The sequence below is a fragment of the Aspergillus luchuensis genome, chromosome 5, assembly GCF_016861625.1.
Source record: "Aspergillus luchuensis IFO 4308 DNA, chromosome 5, nearly complete sequence".
Classification (NCBI taxonomy): Eukaryota; Fungi; Ascomycota; class Eurotiomycetes; order Eurotiales; family Aspergillaceae; genus Aspergillus; species Aspergillus luchuensis.
Window position 1 is genome coordinate 184056 of NC_054853.1, and position 18812 is coordinate 202867.

The window sequence follows — 18812 nt, forward strand, 5'->3', positions numbered from 1 at the left end:
CTCTCGGCGGTGTTGTGTGACGACCTGCTGGCATAACGGTTCTCGGGGGGTTATAAGACAAAGGGTGGAACGAGGAGGGTCGAGGTGTTGTTCTTGTATCTATGACCTACAAACTCATAAGGATCGGACTGTCGAGAAAGATTAACTGTCAGTGGTCACTTGCATCAACCTCGGGGGGTACAGAGTTTCAGCGTCCTTCACTTGGTATGAGCTGTATGCCCTTCATATAGGGTCGTAGTCTGTTCGAGGTTATTGCACATCTTGGCTATTGGGCCAATGCTTGCGTGGAAGGCTGAATGCCTGGAAGCATGAATGCATCGAAGAAAGGAAAATGTGTATGAAAGCTTTTCCCCGTGAAGATGTTGTGGCTCAGTGTTTCCGCCCGTGTGGGTTTCTGGAGTGGCGCGGATCGGCGAGAAGATCTACACAATAGGACTTCATCCACCAAACGTGATTGATCATGCTCCCGCTGGCAAAGAATATCTGCTTGTAGGACACGATTCAGACGAACGGAAGAACACTTGAACAAAGCATGATCGTCTGTTTTCACGGTTTACACGGGATGATCTCCCGCTCTGAGACGCGATCTGCACCTGTCCCGAGTGATCTGCCGTGTCGGTCGTAGAAGGTTGTCGGAAAGCCATCGTCTGATATGAGGCAGATTACTTGCAGTTACAATATCGAGTGCAGGCAATATCTACATTATATCAAGGTAGGAATATTAGTCTCATGATACTATTAGTACTTTTACTACGTATAAGTGATTTGGTGGTCTGCTGCATTCAGTCAATTTTGGTTGACGTTCATGAAGTTCGAGGTAGCCGCACCGATATATATATCTTCTCGCCTCTGCTACTACTCATCATTCTACCACCAGTTTTCCTTTAAGCAAAACCTTATCTGACTGTGATGAGAATATTGAAAAGTAAAAATATCGGCACTCTTAATGATATAGTGAATATATATTTACATTAGATGATACTGGTGTTTCTAAAAGTTGGAGAGTCGGGCATAGACTCTCTATGCCCTGCGAGATCATTGCTAGCGACGTAAGAAAGTGAAGTACTGGTCAGCCAGAAAACAACAGACGTTCAATGCATATAACCCACTGTTAGCATGGTTTACTCAATCTCTGTACTACTATGTGGTCATGTGCACTTATAAGTTTATCCAATGTAGGACGACACATTATGACCCGACAAACCAAAGCCTCTTGGTGGGAGCTATCGTGAGAATGTTCTATGGCGTAACGAGCTGTCTCATAGCAAGAAGTGTCATAAAAGGTAGAAACCCTATACTTTAGGTACACTAACTGAATGGAAGAACGCCTATTCTAGAAACCCATAACGACCAGCGAAGTATTTCTAAGGCTAGAATGCAACTACTTCTCCTACAGGTAATGTCAAAGTTATCCATACAATGGAATCATCTTCTAAGAGCACCTCCGAAACTGTCATTGTCTTCGATGCAAGTTGTGATGTCCAGAGAAACTCGTGTGCTCAACCCTAAAAGGAAGGTCAGCCGAGGAACAAGTTGCACTTGGAAAATAAGATAGATTGCACCATACCATATGTCATATTCCCAACAGTAATCTCAAGACAGCAAGCCTACAGGGGGTTGAGGATGCTGACATAGAACAATCTAAGACAGCAGGAGAGAGATAATTGCGCAAGAATTCGATGAACTCCTGGAAAGGAAGGGGGCAGATAAGAAATTGTTGGGAGTGAATCATGACCCATCAGATGGAGCATGGAGATATTACCTCAATGCGATCCCATGATTCATTCGGTCTCGGGATAATCACGCAAGACGATGTCCACGTTTATTGGAAGGCGGAGGATGTTAGTGGAGGAGACATTAATTAACCAGGCTGGTGGATGTTAAACTGAACTAGGAATAAGCATAGATTATATGATAGATTAAGGAGGTAAAATTCCGGGTGTGGCCGTCGGATCCGGGAGTTCAGGCAGAAAGGCAATCCCGATGTGGACTTGCCATGCCGAATGTTTTGTTGTTCCTGCTTGTTTGGCTGGCGACTCGGCCCGGTCAGCAGAGGAGATTCATCATCAGTGATTTCTCAGCAACAAGTCAATAACTATCGACATCATCTTCGTGAATTGGGATTAATCAATCATTAATCAAATAAGAATTAAAACCAAAATTAACCGGTTGTCGGACAAGAGCCGGTGGGATATCCGAGCAAACCGAGCAAAAGCAACAAAAAAGTCATGGGCGGGGAAATGTCTGATTGGGGGAAAAAAGATAAAAGGGAAAGTTGGATGCGGGAAAAGCAATGATCTGCCGTCTTGGCAGCCTTGGCGCCCCATGTCCCGCTCGGCGGACCAATCACCATCGCACCTGCCCTGAATGCCGCGTGTTAGTACAAGGGCTTAGGGCTACTCGGAGGAGCCCGTCGCAGCAGTGGAGGGGATACCAAGGTGGGAAACAACAAGAGAGGACCGCAGAACATCGCGATCATCCCGAACATAGCTACACTGAGCATAGCACCATCACACCGGCCGGTTCAGAGGTCGAACACCCACTCGACACTCTACCGTTTCTGCAACGTCCGCGCGAACGGGTCCCCATGTGTCTCTCAGACCGCGTCCGTATCAGGTTGGACCTCCTTCAAAGTCGCGACGAAACAATATACGAGGCTGAAAGACACAACCCGCTAGTCAGTAGATTGCTGGTTGAGCCGCGTCATACTGTCCCGGTCAAGTCCCAAAGGAGAGGTCCGTCCCCTGTCACTCCCCCGCCACGATGAACTAGTAGTCTAATTCCTACAAAGTGTATCAGGGGACTCAGCCATGGGAACAAAGCTCGATGCAATCGGACTTAATTAGTCTCCACATCGAGCTGGGCGTGAAACTGATGGACACTCCGCTATCTACTCGAAACCGTATCTAATTAAGCACTCGCGGCTCCACTTCTTCTCTGGGCTTCCTCCGTGCCGCTCGGACAGCTCACTGGACGCTCCCAGTGGAGTCGTTTCACAGGATCCCCTCAACGCTGACGATCGCATTCCCAACTCATCCACCAGCTCTCTCGAGCAGACCAGGGCAGTGAGGTGATCGGCGGTGGCCTCACAACATTGCCGTCGCCGGGACCCAGATGTTTATTCTCCTTCCCTGTCGACCCAATGGCCCACACCACATCCACCGTCATAACGCCGATATTGGTCGAGATTGCGTTGGAGTCGCAGAGGGAGTCTCCGGCATACCCACTGGCTCCGTAGACCTCCATCAGGAGAAGTGTTCCAAACTTCCATGAGCCATGGCATCGAAGGACCAACAGCGCTCTATATGAGGGACGAGCCCGTCGACTGTCTCAGATCCTTTCCTCTCTGGCTCAACACACACAGCTTTGTCATTCTTTCTCTTGTTCTCTCTTTTGTTCCTAATTGTACTTACTCTTTGTCACTCTTTATACTTGCAAAACTTCCAGGATGAAGTACGCTGCTGCTCTTACGGCTGTTGCCGCCCTCGCTGCCCGCGCCGCTGCTGTCGGTGTCTCCGGCACTCCCGAGGGTTTCGCTTCCTCCGCCACTGGTGGTGGTGATGCCACTGCCGTCTACCCTACCACCACCGATGAGCTGGTCTCTTACCTCGGTGACGACGAGGCCCGTGTCATTGTCCTGTCCAAGACGTGAGTTCCGAATCGAAGGCAGAAAATGAAGCAATTCCCCGCTAACCGGTGTATGAATTTGATAGTTTCGACTTCACTGACACTGAGGGTACCACCACCACCACCGGCTGTGCTCCCTGGGGTACTGCCTCCGGCTGCCAGCTGGCCATCAACAAGGACGACTGGTGCACCAACTACGAGCCCGATGCTCCCACCACCACCGTCACCTAGTAAGTTGCCTTATGAAGTCATACTCGACTATGTGAGAAGAGAAGATGCTAACCGAAGGATAGCAACACTGCTGGTGAACTCGGTATCACCGTCAACTCCAACAAGTCCCTGATCGGTGAGGGTACCAGCGGTGTCATCAAGGGCCGTGGTCTCCGCATGGTCAGCGGTGTCTCCAACATCATCATCCAGTACGCATCGTCCAGGACTTTCATCCACTTGTCGCATCGCAAACTAACCATGGGATCCCCACAGGAACATTGCTGTCACCGACATCAACCCCGAGTACGTCTGGGGTGGTGACGCCATCACTCTCGACGACGCTGACTTGGTCTGGATTGACCACGTTACCGTATGTCTCATCCTTTCCAGAACTTCCTCCTTTTGCAAACTAACGAATGCTCTAGACTGCCCGCATCGGTCGCCAGCACTACGTCCTCGGTACCGAGGCCGACAACCGTGTCTCCATCACCAACAACTACATCAACGGCGAGTCTGACTACTCTGCTACTTGCGACGGCCACCACTACTGGAACGTGTACCTCGACGGTGCTAGCGACAAGGTCACCTTCAAGGGCAACTACCTGTACAAGACCTCCGGCCGTGCCCCCAAGGTCCAGGACAACACCTACCTCCACATCCTCAACAACTACTGGGAGAACAACTCGGGCCACGCTTTCGAGATCGGCTCCGGTGGCTATGTCCTCGCTGAGGGTAACTACTTCTCCAACGTTGACACCGTCCTCGAGTCCGACTCCTTCGAGGGTGCTCTCTTCTCCTCTGACAGCGCCTCCTCCACCTGCGAGTCCTACATTGGCCGCTCTTGCGTTGCCAACGTCAACGGCGGTGACCTCACCGGCAGCTCCACCACCGTCCTCTCCAACCTCAGCAGCGACACCCTCCCCTCTGCTGATGCTGCCAGCACCAGCCCCGCCTCCAGCGCTGGTCAGGGTAACCTGTAAGCGGTCTCGCTCCGTCGGACTCTTACTGCAGATTGCTTCGGTGATGTTGTCGAGTTTGATGATTCAGACTAGACGAGTTGTTCCTGCTGTTGTACAGCGGAAATGTGTGTTAGCTTAGATTCTATCTTAGCCTAATCAATAATCCTAAGATGGACTTGATCCATAGTAATGCTCCATTCAGCTGTCATTCAGGGGTTCTCGCTGTAGTTTCTCGTTTTAGCCTAATATAATGGCTACTCCTAGCTCCTCGATGCCTAAGGCTCAAATGTCTCATGGCTAAGGCAGGAAAATGCCAAGCCTGCAATAGTGCCTGAAGGCAATTTGTTGCTGCCCAAGGCATATGATAACCATAAGGATTAACGAACGAAACGAAGAGAACCGGGTATTGTAGGTGTCTATATCGGACAGTGTCATGGTGAACTACCGTTATTTTGGTTCCATCACTTTGATTGAGTCTCGTACACTGAAATAAGTAACTAGAGGTTCGCATTGCCGGTGGATGCTACATTTGTATCGTCCCTTGAAATGGTCGATCAAGGTGATGGTATTTGTTTTTCTTAGGCCTTCTGCCACTCCACCAATAATAGCCTCTTCTGAATCTTTGCTTATCTTTATCAGCAGGGGGGAAGGGGGGATAATCATTCGTGAGACAACCTCTTCCTGCACTTCAAATACCTAACATATCAAGCGGGTGATTTCTCCCGTCTGTAGGTATGGGCAGCCTGGACTCCAATAGTCCTCTTTCGCCTGACGCGTAAGTCTGACCACACCAAGGCTCTATTTACTTAGGGTTTTGCTATCATCATGCATCGAGCGAGCGGGGCTGTGTGGCGGTATGCTATGACCACGGTTGTTGTTTTGCTTCTGCCAGCTCATCTGGGCTCGTGAGGTGCAAGTGACTGAGGTACTTGCGCGAGGCTGAACACACATCCTAACAAAAGAGTGATAAACATTGAATAATGCTTTAGTCTCCCTACTATACCTGGTCACTTACCTGCATGGAATGCCACATTTTTAAATTCTAGTTGATTCCTTATTCGCGGTAATATCTTTCTGCCACGGCATGAGTCCACCACTTCCCGACCTGACTCATGATGACTACACCATCGCATGCATCTGCCCCATGGGCGTTGAGCTTGCAGCTGTCGAAGGAATGATGGATGAGCAGCATCCGAATATTCCATCCAGCATTGATAAGAACACCTATACATTCGGACGCATGGGAGTACATAATATAGTAGTGGCAGTAATGCCAGAAGCAGGCAATGATCGTGCCGCAGCGGTGGCAACGCAACTATCAAACGATTTCCGATCAATTAAGTTCTGCCTCTTAATTGGAATTGGTGGTGGCATCCCGGACCTTGCGAGAGACATTGACATCCGACTCGGGGATGTGGTAGTCAGCTGGCCATCAAATAGGTTCGGAGGCGTGGTACAATTCGATCGCGGGAAGGACCATTCTTATAACCAGTTCGAGCGCACAGGAATGCTACAGAAGCCCCCAGATATCCTCCTGTCTACCGTGCAGAGACTGGAAGCCCTCCATGCCCGGGTAGACAGTCGAATTCCTGTCTTCTTGGAAGAAATGCTTGCGAGATTCCCGAAGATGAGGAAGCGAAACTATGTTTATCAGGGAGCCACGAAGGACCAACTGTTCTGGATGGAGTACGAACATATTGGGGGCACTGACTGTGGAAATTGTGATTCAAGCCAAACCGTCGAACGCGAAGTTCGAGATGATTCAACTCCTATGATTCACTACGGAACGATCGGATCATCAAATGTTGTCATACGGGACAGCGTGAAGAGGGAGATCTTGAAGGCTGACTTGGGCATTCTCTGTGTTGAGATGGAAGCAGCGAGCTTCATTAACAATTTCTCTTGTTTGGTTATTCGTGGCATCTGTGATTATGCGGATTCACACAAAAACAAGGCATGGCAGCCTTATGCTGCCGCTACGGCTGCTGGGTATGTGAAGGAGTTGCTTTCTCTGATCCCTTCTCTGTGAAAGCCTTTGAAGAAAATATAGAAGTGGCTTCGTTTGCACCGAGGCAGCAAGCTTCTGCCATTCGGACAATTAACACGGCAAGTTAATGCACAGCCTCTGGCTCGTGATCTCATGCTTTCTCTAGATTAAGAAGTAGCTTATGTTCTGTAACAGCCACTTGTAGGTCACAGAGAAGGCACGGAAGGCTGGGAATTCAATTTCTGTCCGGGTACGAGAGCGTGATCATTACGCTGCAGGTATACCTGAAGCCATCCACTACAGTAGAGTCCTTACAGCAATGCATGTCATTGCAAGCAGAACAGGTGGTCATACAGACAACTATATTGACTGTTCACCATTGACGGGCACTCTTTGCCAACACCTGCATGTCGTTGTTCTGCTGCACATAAACAAAAAAGGAATCATCGTCATCAAATACCCAGGGCTTGCTCAGCCAGCCAAAATAACAAATGGTGCATTAGGGTTAGACGGTTCCCCTCACCCTCAAATGCTTTGCAGAAGATTTTGTCGCAACCCGCTGGTAGCTTACAGGAACGAGGTTTACCCAGGCATTGGCAAAGTCGCATGTTATCTAAGTCTTACTATATAGAACGAATTAACCTTGAATTCTGAGCAACCACTGGATGTAAAGCCTAGTAGTTATTTTCTATAGAGAAAGAAATCTGTAGCCAAACGGAGTACAGTCATGCACTGATCTCCATACACACGATAACTCTCTCCCGTAATTCATCCAGCGCAGAAAGCAGTCATATGCAAATAATACATGACTTTCTTATCTGTCAAAGAGCACAACCTGACCAAGGAGATAATGAAGAAAAGTGGACACCATGTAGCCTTCAATGATCAGCAGCACTTGGTGATGCAATTAGCGGAGAAAGGTATACTAAAAAGGTCATAGCGGTGTGGCTGTATACTGGTGTTGTGCAGGGTATCGTCTTCATACCTTGATGCAAGTGTCAGCACAACTGCGTTGGCAACTTGGCGTGTTAGTAACCAAAAATTTGGTCTGTAGTAGAGGTTAAGTGATTTTGCCAACGGCCAGTGGTAGGTGTGGACTTCTCAGTATGCAATTGGGCACTTTGCTTCGAACCGTTAATTGGATTATTCCGTCGGAATGTCCTGGAATCTGATACAGTGGGCAACAACTTTGAGCATAGGATGAGCTCGATGTGGGTATGGGGATAGGAGGGGGAGGGGACACATGGGGTATATAAAGGAGGCCGCTTCGTCGGGCTGTAAGAGAAGCAAAATCAGATCCTCAGCTTGTTTATCAATCATCAAATACATCAATCATAATATCACATACCTTCTACGTTCCTGGTGACATCATGCCTAGCCCTGCAACTACCAGCCCTTTTGGCTTTATGGCTCAGTACCAAGCCCAGGGTCTTATTACGGTATGTTCTATCTTTCTATCTTTCTTCCAATCTTGATTTTTGATCAACCCTCTGGCTAAGCTGATTCCAGGATGAGGGCTTCAAAGCCTTCAGAGACGCGTACACGGGGCATCTTCCAGACGTGAAAATGTATGTAGCAGAAGAAGACGGGATGCATGTCTTCTATTACAACGCTGGTCTGGAAACAGGCGGGGCCGTGTTCCGCACTAATCGCGCAGACGCCGTGGCCTCCATTCTGCATATGGTGCAAGATAATGGAGGAGAGATTGAGAAGGTTTCAATCGACGTCATCGGTGCCCGCGCTGGATTGGAAGTCCAGACCTTGAATGATTATTTTCCTGTCTATGCGGGCGCTGATGCGACTGCACACCTCGTCGACTTGAAGGGCGGCCCATGCTATGGGACCCTTGGTGTCGGAGTGGATACAGAACTTGGGTACAAAGACCAGTCAGTTGGCTGTAAAGTCCTGGGCTGTGGGATGCGAGTCGGGAGGGTCTGTGAGATTTCCGCATTCGGGTCGAAAATTGGGATTGATTGGGGAAAGCTCTTTTGACGCTGACTACCCGCTGATATCACTGTGCGCTGGATGTGTTTTCCATGACAGAGTGTTCTTGGTAGCCTTTTAGGGAATGTTGAAATCTAAGGTGTAGCGATCAAGTAACTCGGCAATGTATAGCGCATAACGTCGTAAAGGTCGCGGGATAGTAGGTGATACTAGGTTGGATACGGTGGAAGATAGAGTAGTCAAAATTCCGAGGAGAGTTAATGAAGAATATGGAGATCATAGTTCAAAGGTTAATGGATCTCTCTGTCGTCTGGATCTTGATTCTCCAACCCCCTTCTCAGCTTTAAAAGTCTTCGCCCTGAAATTTGTCAGGAGACAAGCCCCCTATTGGTATACTGTTGATTGTATTTTTGTTTATACTCTATTGATTTGACATCATTATCCATAGAGGTATGTAAGTTCACTATCATGGGTCCAATAGAAACAGCCAACTCCAACTAACTAAGCATCATTTAAAATAATGAAGTATATGTGGATTCTTGATATAATTAATTGAGCTTTTGCGCTACCAATAACTGTATTTTCATACTGTATAAGGTTTTCAATATGTCCTTGAAAACCTCAAAATGTGCCCAAACGGAGTTGATAGCTGATGATAACGATGAGTGCGAAGCATGCTTTGGTGAGTACCTGACGAGGCGAAGCAGGTTGATGGATCAATAATTTGCGAGGGAGTGAAGTATCAGATACTCCACCTACATATTTGCACTAGTGTACGCATCACATTGTAAGTTGTCTTTCAATGACAACAGGAAGAAGCTTCGTTAGTGCACTATGATCGATCATGTTTATTACATCTCTTATAATATATTATGACATGCCTTCCATCCTCCTCAAAGTGCTACGCGTTCTTCATAGACAGGGCAACCCATTTACTTCAGCCAAATCCATCCACACTGTGGACAGTCCAGCAACACCAACAGTATCGCGATACCGACGCTGGGATCCCTACTATACGTATTGAGATTCTACACCGAATTTCCCAAGGATCCTAAAGATATGTAGTATGGTACTGTTGAGAGACGTACTGGACAATGACACCATAGATCATGACAATAGCAACGGATTGGGTAATATGGGAGAGCATGTTAAAACAGGTACACCACGAAGAGCATAAGGTCGAAGACAGAGACTTAGTATTAGATCTGTTTATCATATCGCCATAATAGCCGATGATGTTATCCAAGGGGAGGCGGCTTCACTGATGGCTTAACGATTTCTTATGCCTTCCCTACTTATGCCTACTCAATGAAGGCAAATAAAGCCGTATGCACACTATGTCGATCGTTGTTGGGGGCCCCATATATCCTTCTGCTTCAGGGATTCGAGGAGTTGGTCCACCCCCTGTTGGTTCTTGCTCGGGATGGAGGCATCCCCAGCCACCCTAGCGGGACCTGGGTCATTCAGAATCTCGACACGTCGCGTTGAGTTGCGAACAACTTCCAATATCGTTCCTCCCCCAATATCCTTATCTTCCACGCATTTTAGCATGGCGGATGCGACTTCTTCGGGCGTTGCCCATCCGTCCTTCTCCTCGTCGATAAGCATCATTTTTTCCTGATTCTCGACCCACAGTGGGGTACGTATAAGACCGGGGGCCACTGCATTGACGCGAACGCCGATTGCCTGCTCGAGGGGGGCCAAACACCGCACGAAGCCGGTAATGGCGCTCTTCGAAGCGCCATACATGGGACACACAACGTTTGGCAGTTGACCTGCCACGGAGGAGATGTGAATAACGCGGCGGGGATTCTGCGCAGAGACAGGAGCTACGTTGGGGCTTGTGGGATGCAGCCAATGCGACAAGGCCAATTGGGTAGTTCGGATGGGATGCGTGACGTTGATGTCCAGGAGCGCGTATCGGTCGCTGTCCTCTTTATCTTTGCTCATGGCGGAGCCGGGTGGCTGCCAGAAATTCGACCACGGGGGCTCGTAGACACCCGCACCAGGACAGAGAATATGAAACTCTTCAAACAAGGACAAGGTCAAGTCGAACATGCGTTTCAAGTCGGCCCAAGAGGTGACGTCTGTGCGAATGAAAACTGCTCGCGGGGAGGAGTCGGCGGCCTCATACTTGGCGATGAGTTGCTCTGCTTCCGGTCGCAAAGCGATGTCGGCTACCACAACATTGCAATTTCTGGATAGCAGAAGGGATGCGAATGATAGATTGATCCCTATCACCTTCAGAGGAGTGTTCCAACAAAAGGAAGAAGGGAAAACTAACCCGAGCCAGCGCCCGTGACAATGGCCGTCTTCCCTTCCACCGAGAAGGGTACGACATCTTCCGCGGAGGCTGTCATTGTTGTGATTACAGCTGTAACAGCGCAGAATTCCCCGAGTTGCTTGACTACCTCTCAGATTCAGTCGAAGCCGGGGACTAAATAGCTGCTTTCCTCTGAGTGCCCATGGGAGCGGGGAGGGGGTGCCGTGTGTGATGCGAGATACGTTGCCAGCGTGCGGGGAACGAGCAAATCATAACATGCTGGAGAATATCGGGCTTGATCCGACCATCTCGGACCCGTTTCCGCGGTTAATTCAAGTAGTTGAGTCGCTGTGAAGTTGTGAGGAAGAAGCAGATAGGGACCCATTGGGTGGACCAGTTCAAGGAACCGTGGATGCAGGAGTATCCGACCGGTCGCGATCCACCGATCTGTCAGGCAGTGATTTCATGACAGCTGGGTGAGAAGCTTGATGGCCTTAGAATGCAGACGATCGGCCATTATGAGGTCTGGATCAGGGGAATGGATGAATTGAATGAGTGAATGTTGGGGATTGCATTGGAAGAACAAGAGGATGAAGAAGCAGTTTGAGTCTTGGCAAGGGGGCAGTGCTGTTGCTTAAACAGAGACTCAGCCACACTCCCCAGTCATGCTTTTTTCCACCCCTTCATAAAGCGAGGGAGACATCCCCATTTTGTATCTGGAAGTAGATTTCCCTCATCTTGGACATATGAAATTATACTCAGAAAGACCCGGGGTGGGCCAATGCACGTCAATGTGATCATCTCATGTAATAAGTAAGTAGCAAGTAAATACTCAAAATGCTGATATGTGCCTGTGGAGATTCACGGATCCAGTCCCAAACTCCTTCCCAATGATCATCATTATCATCATGTACTCATTGACCCAAGATAGCAGACCACGAAGAAGACCAAAAAAAAAAAAGAAAAAATACTGGCATGAGACTCCCAACGCCTGACTGATCGCCCATCTTTACTGGGTATGCCGCATGTGTATCTCCGTCGTGCGATCCGCCGCCAACACTCGATACACGCGCAGCAGGTCCTCCATTGACGCTTGCGTGTCTGGATGTGTTTTCCCTAGCACCTTCTCCCGGCCACGAACGGCTTGCTCCATGAGCGTCTCGGCTTCATCCCATCGGCCTTGGGACTGGTAGATGGCCCCCAAGTTGGCCATGGTCGTCAGCGTGTGCGGATGGAGTGCTCCGAGATACTTCTGCATCAAACGCAGCGCCTGCGCGGTCAACGCTTCGGCGCTACCCGTCTTTCCTTGACCCTGATACGTCAAGGCGAGATCTGCCATGGCAGTCAAGGTTAATGGATTCTGCTCACCCAGGCGTGCCTTCATCACAGCCACCGCTCGTGCCCCAAGACTGGCGGCCTCGTCCATCCGTTCCTGGCCCCGGTAGGTGGACGCCAAGTTGATCATCGACATCAGCGTCTGCGGATGCTGCTCGCCTAGATTGATCTTGCTTATCTCTACGACTTGCGTCTCCAGGTGTTCTGCCTCCTCCAACCGCCCCTGGTCCCGGTACATCGTTGCAAGGTTTGCCATGGATGTCAGCGTCAAGGGGTGCTGGGTCCCGAGCCGCTTGATACGGATGTCCATCACTTCCGACTCCAACTTCAACGCCTCCTCCAACTTACCCTGCTCGCGATACGTGGCTGCTAGGTTGGACTTCCACATCAAGGTCGACCCATGGTGCTCACCCATCGCGCGTGAACATTGTTCCACCACCCTCTTCTCCAATCGTTCCGCATCATCATATCGCCCCATGTGAGTGTACGTGTTGGCCAGATTGCCCATGGACGTGAGGGTGGACTGGTCATCTTGGCCGAATCGTCGGGTCTTGATCTGCAGCAGACGAACTTCCAGTGCCTCAGATTGTCGCCAATACCCCTCCTTGCGATATGCGGTAGCCAAATTGGACATGGAAGCCATCGTGTGGGGGTGGTCCTCCCCCAAGACTTTGCGGCGCGCCTCGGTGACCTGGCGACCCAGATCGATCGCTTCCGCCCAACGGCCCTGACCACAATACCCGGAAACCAGGTTGTGGACGGCGGCCATGGTGATGGGGTCGTTGGGACCTAGCTGCGCCCGTCGGGCGTCGACCACAATCGTTCCGACATCTACGGCAGAGTTCCACTGACCCCGTTCAAGGAAGGCCAGGACTAGCGCCCCGAATCTCTTCAGCGCGATACCGGAGTCACCCCTATTCTCACTACTGACCTGCTCCACCACCGTCTCTAGCTCGGCAGCTGCATCAGCATGTCCTTGCTTCCGATACCGTTTTGACAGCGCCCTGAACGCCTTCAGATACGAAGGGGGAAGCGAAACATCCATCGATGTACGGAGAGCGGACTTCCCGTGGATATCCCAAAACCTTGACAGAAGCTTCAATAACAATGCGTGGGGAAGCTGGGGACTATTTCTTCGATCGCCGGGTGGACGGGTGTAGAAATGTTGGGAGGAGGAACTTAAAACCGACAGGCTGCGATTAATTAATAATCCGAGGTGTGAGGAGATAACGGCCAACGATCGTGTTCAAAGAGGAGAGGGGAAGAGGAGAGCGGTATTGGCAGTCGCGAAGACGCTCGGACAACAGACGCGGATGGAGGAAGGGAAGCGCATCAAGAGCCGCTCACGGGAACCGACAGATAGGGAGAGATTTTGCAGACAAGTTCAGGGAGATGACGGGATGACGACGAGCGGACAAGCAGATGCAGGATGGAGTGTCTCAAGTCAGAGCATGACCAGATCCATTTGCTGCCGCCAAGCCGCTAGGGTGTTGGAAAGGCTGGAGGATCCCATCCTCTTTCTCCGAGTCAGTTCTTTCGTGCGTGTCGGGGGGGAGGGGGGTGTTGTTGCGTTCCCATCACTTGCCCCGAGGTTTCCGGTTATCAGTCAGGCTCATTCCTTGATTGGTGGGCTTCTAAAGGGGCCCCGTTGGAAGCAGTGGACTGGCAATCAAAATCAGTGGAGATTGCACCAGTTGGACGCGATGGATGGGAACTGGGAAGGGCTTCTTTTCCCTTTTCAGCCCTGTCGGGCCAGAAATAGGAAAGTCACGGAAAATGACAGCCGCGATTACCATACCGTCTCGAACACCCCCCATACCGTCTCATACGGTATTGTTCCCGTCGGTTCAGCTTCAGGTTCTGTCTCTGATGCTGATCCGAATTCCACTCATCTCAGCCTCTCCCCTTCTCTCCTCTCTCTGTGTCTCTTGTCCTTTTCTCTCTCTTTCCTTCTTCCTCTTCCGTTCCACTGCCCACCGCTCTCACAGGGCCTCGCCATCTCTTCCCTGCTCTGCGACATTCCTCCCCCCCTTAACCCACGTCATCTTCTCCGTCACCGTCGGACTGGAGCCATGATCGTCGGGGTTTAAAATTGGTCAACTCTCGTCGACGGAAGCCCGCCTGCCACTTTGCGCCGTCAGCTGTCACCCTCTTTGCTCTTCTTCGTTCCTGGTGGTCTCGCCCCTCCCTCTTCGTCCCACCTGTCACCATGTCTCGGCCAGAGTTCAATGATTCCCCCTTGCCGAAAGACTCCCACCAGTACGATCCGGTCATGCAATCGGAGCCCGAGCCGGACTCGCCCGTTGTTTCCTCCTCCCCCATCCGCCATCGTACCCTCCGGCAGAGAATCTCTGCCGCCGTCGCCAAGTCTGGTTCCAAACCGTTGCTATGCTTTCTGCCTCTAGGCCTTGTGGCGGACGCGCTACACTGGAACCCCGTCCTGGTCTCCATCTACAACTTTCTCGCCGTCATTCCCCTCTCCGTCATAGTTTCAGATTGCTCCGATGAGCTGTCTGACTCGCTAGGCCAGCTCATGGGGGGCTTGATCAATGCGACCTTTGGTAACTGTGTCGAGCTGTCGGTGAGTCTCAAAACCTCTGCTGGGCGCTAGGGATGGGATCTAATATCAGGACTGTAACTTTCCTAGACCGGCATATTGGCCCTTATTCGTGGCGAAATATACTTTGCGCAATCTGTCATGATTGGGAGCATTTTGTCCGATCTCCTTCTCATCCTTGGTTGCTGTCTCGTCGCCGCCTCATACAATACCTTCATCCTCCATTTCAACAAACCTGTCACCGGCGCGCTCGCCTCATTGATGGTGGTCACCTCGGTCGGACTGATTCTGCCTTCAGTCCTGTATTCCACTTTCCCGTTTGACCTGGGGGACCAGATCGTAGCGTTTTCACGTGGCACATCTGCCGTTCTATTGGCGCTCTATGGTGGGTATCTATATTTTCAGCTGGGTACCCATAGCCATCTCTTCCTCCAAGGGGAGACCGAGAGCAACTCGTCGCGGGAGTCACAGCGCAGCATGAACTGGCTCACGACAAGTCTGGTTCTGTCCTCGCTAGCCATAGTTGTCTGCACGAAGAACATCATGGACAGCATTCCCGCAACTGCGGCAACCCTAAACATCTCGAAGACATTCATTGCGACTATTCTCATTCCCATAATTAGCAACAGCTGTGAAGGGGCAGTGGTCATTACTGCCTGTGGTGGTGGTGGCGATGTCAACTTCGCCATCAGTATGATCGTGAGCAGTATCCTACAGATTGGATTGTTTGCCATTCCCTTCCTAGTCATGCTGGGTTGGGTCATAGGTACACCGATGACGCTATATTTCGAAACCTTCCACACCGTGGTTCTCTTCTTCTCCGTGCTGCTGGTGAACTGCATCCTGCAGGATGGGAAGTATACCTATATTCACGGGAGCATGTTGGTCGCTATGTACGTTATTCCGGTAAATGATTGTGTTGTTCTCCATATACTAACAGTGATGACAGGTATGCGATTTTGACGCTTGCTTTCTACGTTCGGTAGACTGCCTTAACATCATAATTTTATTATCTAAGTAGTTGGGATTGCTAATTTATCTTGGAGCACGGACTTTCGGACACATTGGCCAGCGTTATATATACACATATACATATATCATGTTGATAATGCATAGGACTCAATATCATGTGCTTACGACCGCGATGTCCTTGATCGTGCTCACGCTGGGACACACATAGAAGGCGACTCCCGTGATGATGTACCTATGATTTTGTTAATAATGGTGTAAAATTGGTCGTTGTACGTCTAAGGTATACTCACGTTCCACAGAGCATGAGGCCGTCAAAGTAGTTGGCCCGGCCTTCGTGAATCACGTGGCTCATGACCATGGCGGCGAGGAACAGCATGGTCGCCTCGAAATTATCCATCTGCAGAGTCACCGATTGGCCTAGGGACCAGCCCATGAGGACCAGAGTTGGCGTGACCAACAGGGTGAGGCGTAGAACGCTGTTCAAGATGTTTCTGACGGCGACCTCCACATGGCCCTGGCGCGAGATGATCACAATGGTCAGATATTTGGACACGTTCCCCACCAGCGGCACCCAGACCAAAATGGGGAAGCTGGTGCCAGTTCCCCGCTCTAACGCAGCATTGACACTGTTCACAATGTGGACAACACACCCCGTCAAGCAGGCCACTGCAATGAGAAGAGCAACGCCAGCCGATTGCGGTGTGAACATGACCGGTTCGTGGTCCATTGGCATTCTATTATCGTCTGCGCGGGTTTCACTGCTGGCATCGCTCAAGTGCGACTCGGCCGCCCCCTCGGCAATGCGAAACAAGGCCGCATGGGACTTGAGTTGGAAAAGAAGGAAGACACCAAACAGACCCAGCAGGATGAGCGCGATCCCATACGAAACCATTTGTACCTCATGACTAGTCACCACGGCACTGATGGAGAGGGTATCCAACGAGGGAAATGTGACCATCACGCCGGGAAGCACCAAGGAGATGCATACCATCATCATCAACGATGACATGATGCTAGTCAAATTGCGATCAAAGTGTAGATGTTCCTTGTCGTAGCCAGAGATCAAGAAACAGCTACCAAGCACCTGCGTCAAAAGTTAACTAACCTGATCCAACTTGCCAAGCATAGACGGCTTAATCGCCTACCAGCAGAGAATAGCACAGGATACTGCCAACCACCACTGAGTGGAAGATACGGCCTTGACCCATTTGCGCTGACACAAGGCCAACCATCAGTTCAACCGAGTTACCCAGGGTAGATTTCAGGATCTCGTGAAGAAATGGTCCAAGGGTATGGGACAGCTCGGTGATAGCAATCGTGATGATGGCCATCAGCGGAACCAAGGCGACCAGGTTCAACCAGAATACCAGCTGCCTTGGCCATCCCAATAGGCCGGAAAGAAGTCCCAGGAGGACAAAGCCAGCAAGTGCTTTCAATACGGGGTGACTACCGATCCTCATAATGGCCAGGTGGAAGGGACTGGTGCGCCCGTGGAGGGGCGCGGTCGGCGAAGATGCGCGCTCAGAGGGAGGCGGCGTAGGAGGATCCGATTCTGCCGATATGCCAGAAGGGCCCTCCATGGTTGAAGAATAGTGGTGGCGCTGCCTCACAGTAGGCATTTCAAAGAGAGAGAAAGAAGTTCCCCACGGATTGAGATAGATCAATAGGCTTTTGCTTCTTCTGAGGAAGAGGCGGCGCTTCAGAGGCTCTTTTGGGTTCAGCTGATCGGATGGATCTGAAAGTTAGTAGCTTAACCAGTCTAACCAGCTTACGGGACCTGGCTGTATCCGCGGTAAGGAGTTACGGTACCGTGCTCCCCGAGCCCGAACCAAGCGCTTTCCTGGGCAAGCGGCCCCCTCAGCCTTACAGGGCTGGGTGGCATTTTCCCATTGGCTGTCACCCCCACCTCCCCGTCTGCCCGAGGGGGTTTGGCGCCTAGGCACCTCCATTCTGGCCCAATGGACGCTGGGGACTTCCGTCTGGCCCCACCCACCTGCCCGCCCAGTGCGCTCTTTTTGTGTAAAACAACCGTATCGGTCACACCTGACACTGTTCGAACCGTACCTGACGGTATTCGCCAAACGGCCCCGCGCGCTTTACGACTTCGGGGAGAAACGCTGGAAGGAGATAAGTCCGAGCCAACCTACCTTCTGAGAGATGCTCAGCTTCTTGATGGAACTTTCCTCGTTCACCATTTCATGATGACCCCCTTCAAGAATGCCCAGGAGCCGGGCACACCCTCTCTCCTCGCAAGCGTCCGGCATACGGTCGAGGTGACTTTTCTTTCCAGCTACACCAATGTGCTATTAATCTTTGTATTTCTGGGAATACTCTCCGGCTCCCAAGAATGGAACCCTTCCGCCGTGTTTATCCTCAATTTTCTGGCCATCTTCCCGCTGGCCTCCTTGTTGTCATTTGCGACCGAGGAATTGGCTAAAAGCGTCGGCCAGACGGTAGGAGGCTTGATCAATGCGTCTTTTGGCAATGCCATCGAAATGATCGTAAGACAATTCCCCCATTCATCGGAAGTGGTACAGGCTAAATATAGTATTTAGGTTGGAATCACGGCTGTGAGCCAGGGTGAGATCCATATGGTGCAGTCTTCGATGGTTGGCTCGATCCTCTCTGGCACGCTGCTGGTATACTACACATTAATCCTATGATCCTACTAGAAGTTCTGACCATCATCGCCTAGGTTCTGGGATGCTGCTTCTTTGCCAGCGGCTATGATAAGGAGACAGTCCACTTCAATGTCGATGTGACGGGAATCATGTCGTCCTTGATGATTGTATCCTCCTCCGCGCTAATCATCCCATCAACCTTGTATTCCACGTCTCTGTATGCCTCTCCCGGTGGAAACGAGTATATCCTCCACCTGTCACATATTACCGCTGCCTTGCTATTGCTCTTCTATTTTGTCTATCTATACTTCCAGCTCAGCAGCCACTCTCATCTCTT

The 18812-nt window shown here is 50.6% G+C and overlaps 9 protein-coding genes across 9 annotated transcripts; 5 read left to right on the plus strand and 4 right to left on the minus strand.

Annotated features, from left to right (window-relative positions):
- Nucleotides 1–3006: 3006 nt before the first annotated feature.
- AKAW2_50058A (uncharacterized protein) lies at nucleotides 3007–3246 on the minus strand (the record flags this gene model as incomplete). Its single annotated transcript, XM_041689833.1, has 1 exon — nucleotides 3007–3246. One exon carries the CDS (start codon nucleotides 3244–3246, stop codon nucleotides 3007–3009), a length of 240 nt encoding a protein of 79 aa, XP_041543479.1.
- Nucleotides 3247–3448: 202 nt separating this feature from the next.
- AKAW2_50059S (polysaccharide lyase family 1 protein) lies at nucleotides 3449–4817 on the plus strand (the record flags this gene model as incomplete). The annotated part of the gene is made up of 5 exons (XM_041689835.1): nucleotides 3449–3648; nucleotides 3714–3857; nucleotides 3921–4046; nucleotides 4111–4207; nucleotides 4263–4817. 5 exons carry the CDS (start codon nucleotides 3449–3451, stop codon nucleotides 4815–4817), a joined length of 1122 nt encoding a protein of 373 aa, XP_041543480.1.
- Nucleotides 4818–5880: 1063 nt separating this feature from the next.
- AKAW2_50060S (uncharacterized protein) lies at nucleotides 5881–6825 on the plus strand (the record flags this gene model as incomplete). Its single annotated transcript, XM_041689836.1, has 1 exon — nucleotides 5881–6825. The coding sequence occupies one exon, from the start codon at nucleotides 5881–5883 to the stop codon at nucleotides 6823–6825; it is 945 nt and encodes a 314-aa protein (XP_041543481.1).
- A 1328-nt stretch (nucleotides 6826–8153) lies between these two features.
- AKAW2_50061S (uncharacterized protein) lies at nucleotides 8154–8775 on the plus strand (the record flags this gene model as incomplete). Its single annotated transcript, XM_041689837.1, has 2 exons — nucleotides 8154–8222; nucleotides 8293–8775. The coding sequence occupies 2 exons, from the start codon at nucleotides 8154–8156 to the stop codon at nucleotides 8773–8775; spliced, it is 552 nt and encodes a 183-aa protein (XP_041543482.1).
- Nucleotides 8776–10062: 1287 nt separating this feature from the next.
- AKAW2_50062A (uncharacterized protein) lies at nucleotides 10063–11087 on the minus strand (the record flags this gene model as incomplete). The annotated part of the gene is made up of 2 exons (XM_041689838.1): nucleotides 10063–10961; nucleotides 11012–11087. The coding sequence occupies 2 exons, from the start codon at nucleotides 11085–11087 to the stop codon at nucleotides 10063–10065; spliced, it is 975 nt and encodes a 324-aa protein (XP_041543483.1).
- A 912-nt stretch (nucleotides 11088–11999) lies between these two features.
- AKAW2_50063A (uncharacterized protein) lies at nucleotides 12000–13370 on the minus strand (the record flags this gene model as incomplete). Its single annotated transcript, XM_041689839.1, has 1 exon — nucleotides 12000–13370. The coding sequence occupies one exon, from the start codon at nucleotides 13368–13370 to the stop codon at nucleotides 12000–12002; it is 1371 nt and encodes a 456-aa protein (XP_041543484.1).
- Nucleotides 13371–13638: 268 nt separating this feature from the next.
- AKAW2_50064S (uncharacterized protein) lies at nucleotides 13639–14415 on the plus strand (the record flags this gene model as incomplete). The annotated part of the gene is made up of 1 exon (XM_041689840.1): nucleotides 13639–14415. The coding sequence occupies one exon, from the start codon at nucleotides 13639–13641 to the stop codon at nucleotides 14413–14415; it is 777 nt and encodes a 258-aa protein (XP_041543485.1).
- A 119-nt stretch (nucleotides 14416–14534) lies between these two features.
- On the plus strand, nucleotides 14535–15868 carry AKAW2_50065S (uncharacterized protein; the record flags this gene model as incomplete). Its single annotated transcript, XM_041689841.1, has 3 exons — nucleotides 14535–14906; nucleotides 14973–15775; nucleotides 15832–15868. 3 exons carry the CDS (start codon nucleotides 14535–14537, stop codon nucleotides 15866–15868), a joined length of 1212 nt encoding a protein of 403 aa, XP_041543486.1.
- A 139-nt stretch (nucleotides 15869–16007) lies between these two features.
- On the minus strand, nucleotides 16008–17473 carry AKAW2_50066A (uncharacterized protein; the record flags this gene model as incomplete). The annotated part of the gene is made up of 3 exons (XM_041689842.1): nucleotides 16008–16086; nucleotides 16145–16938; nucleotides 17000–17473. 3 exons carry the CDS (start codon nucleotides 17471–17473, stop codon nucleotides 16008–16010), a joined length of 1347 nt encoding a protein of 448 aa, XP_041543487.1.
- Nucleotides 17474–18812: the final 1339 nt, after the last annotated feature.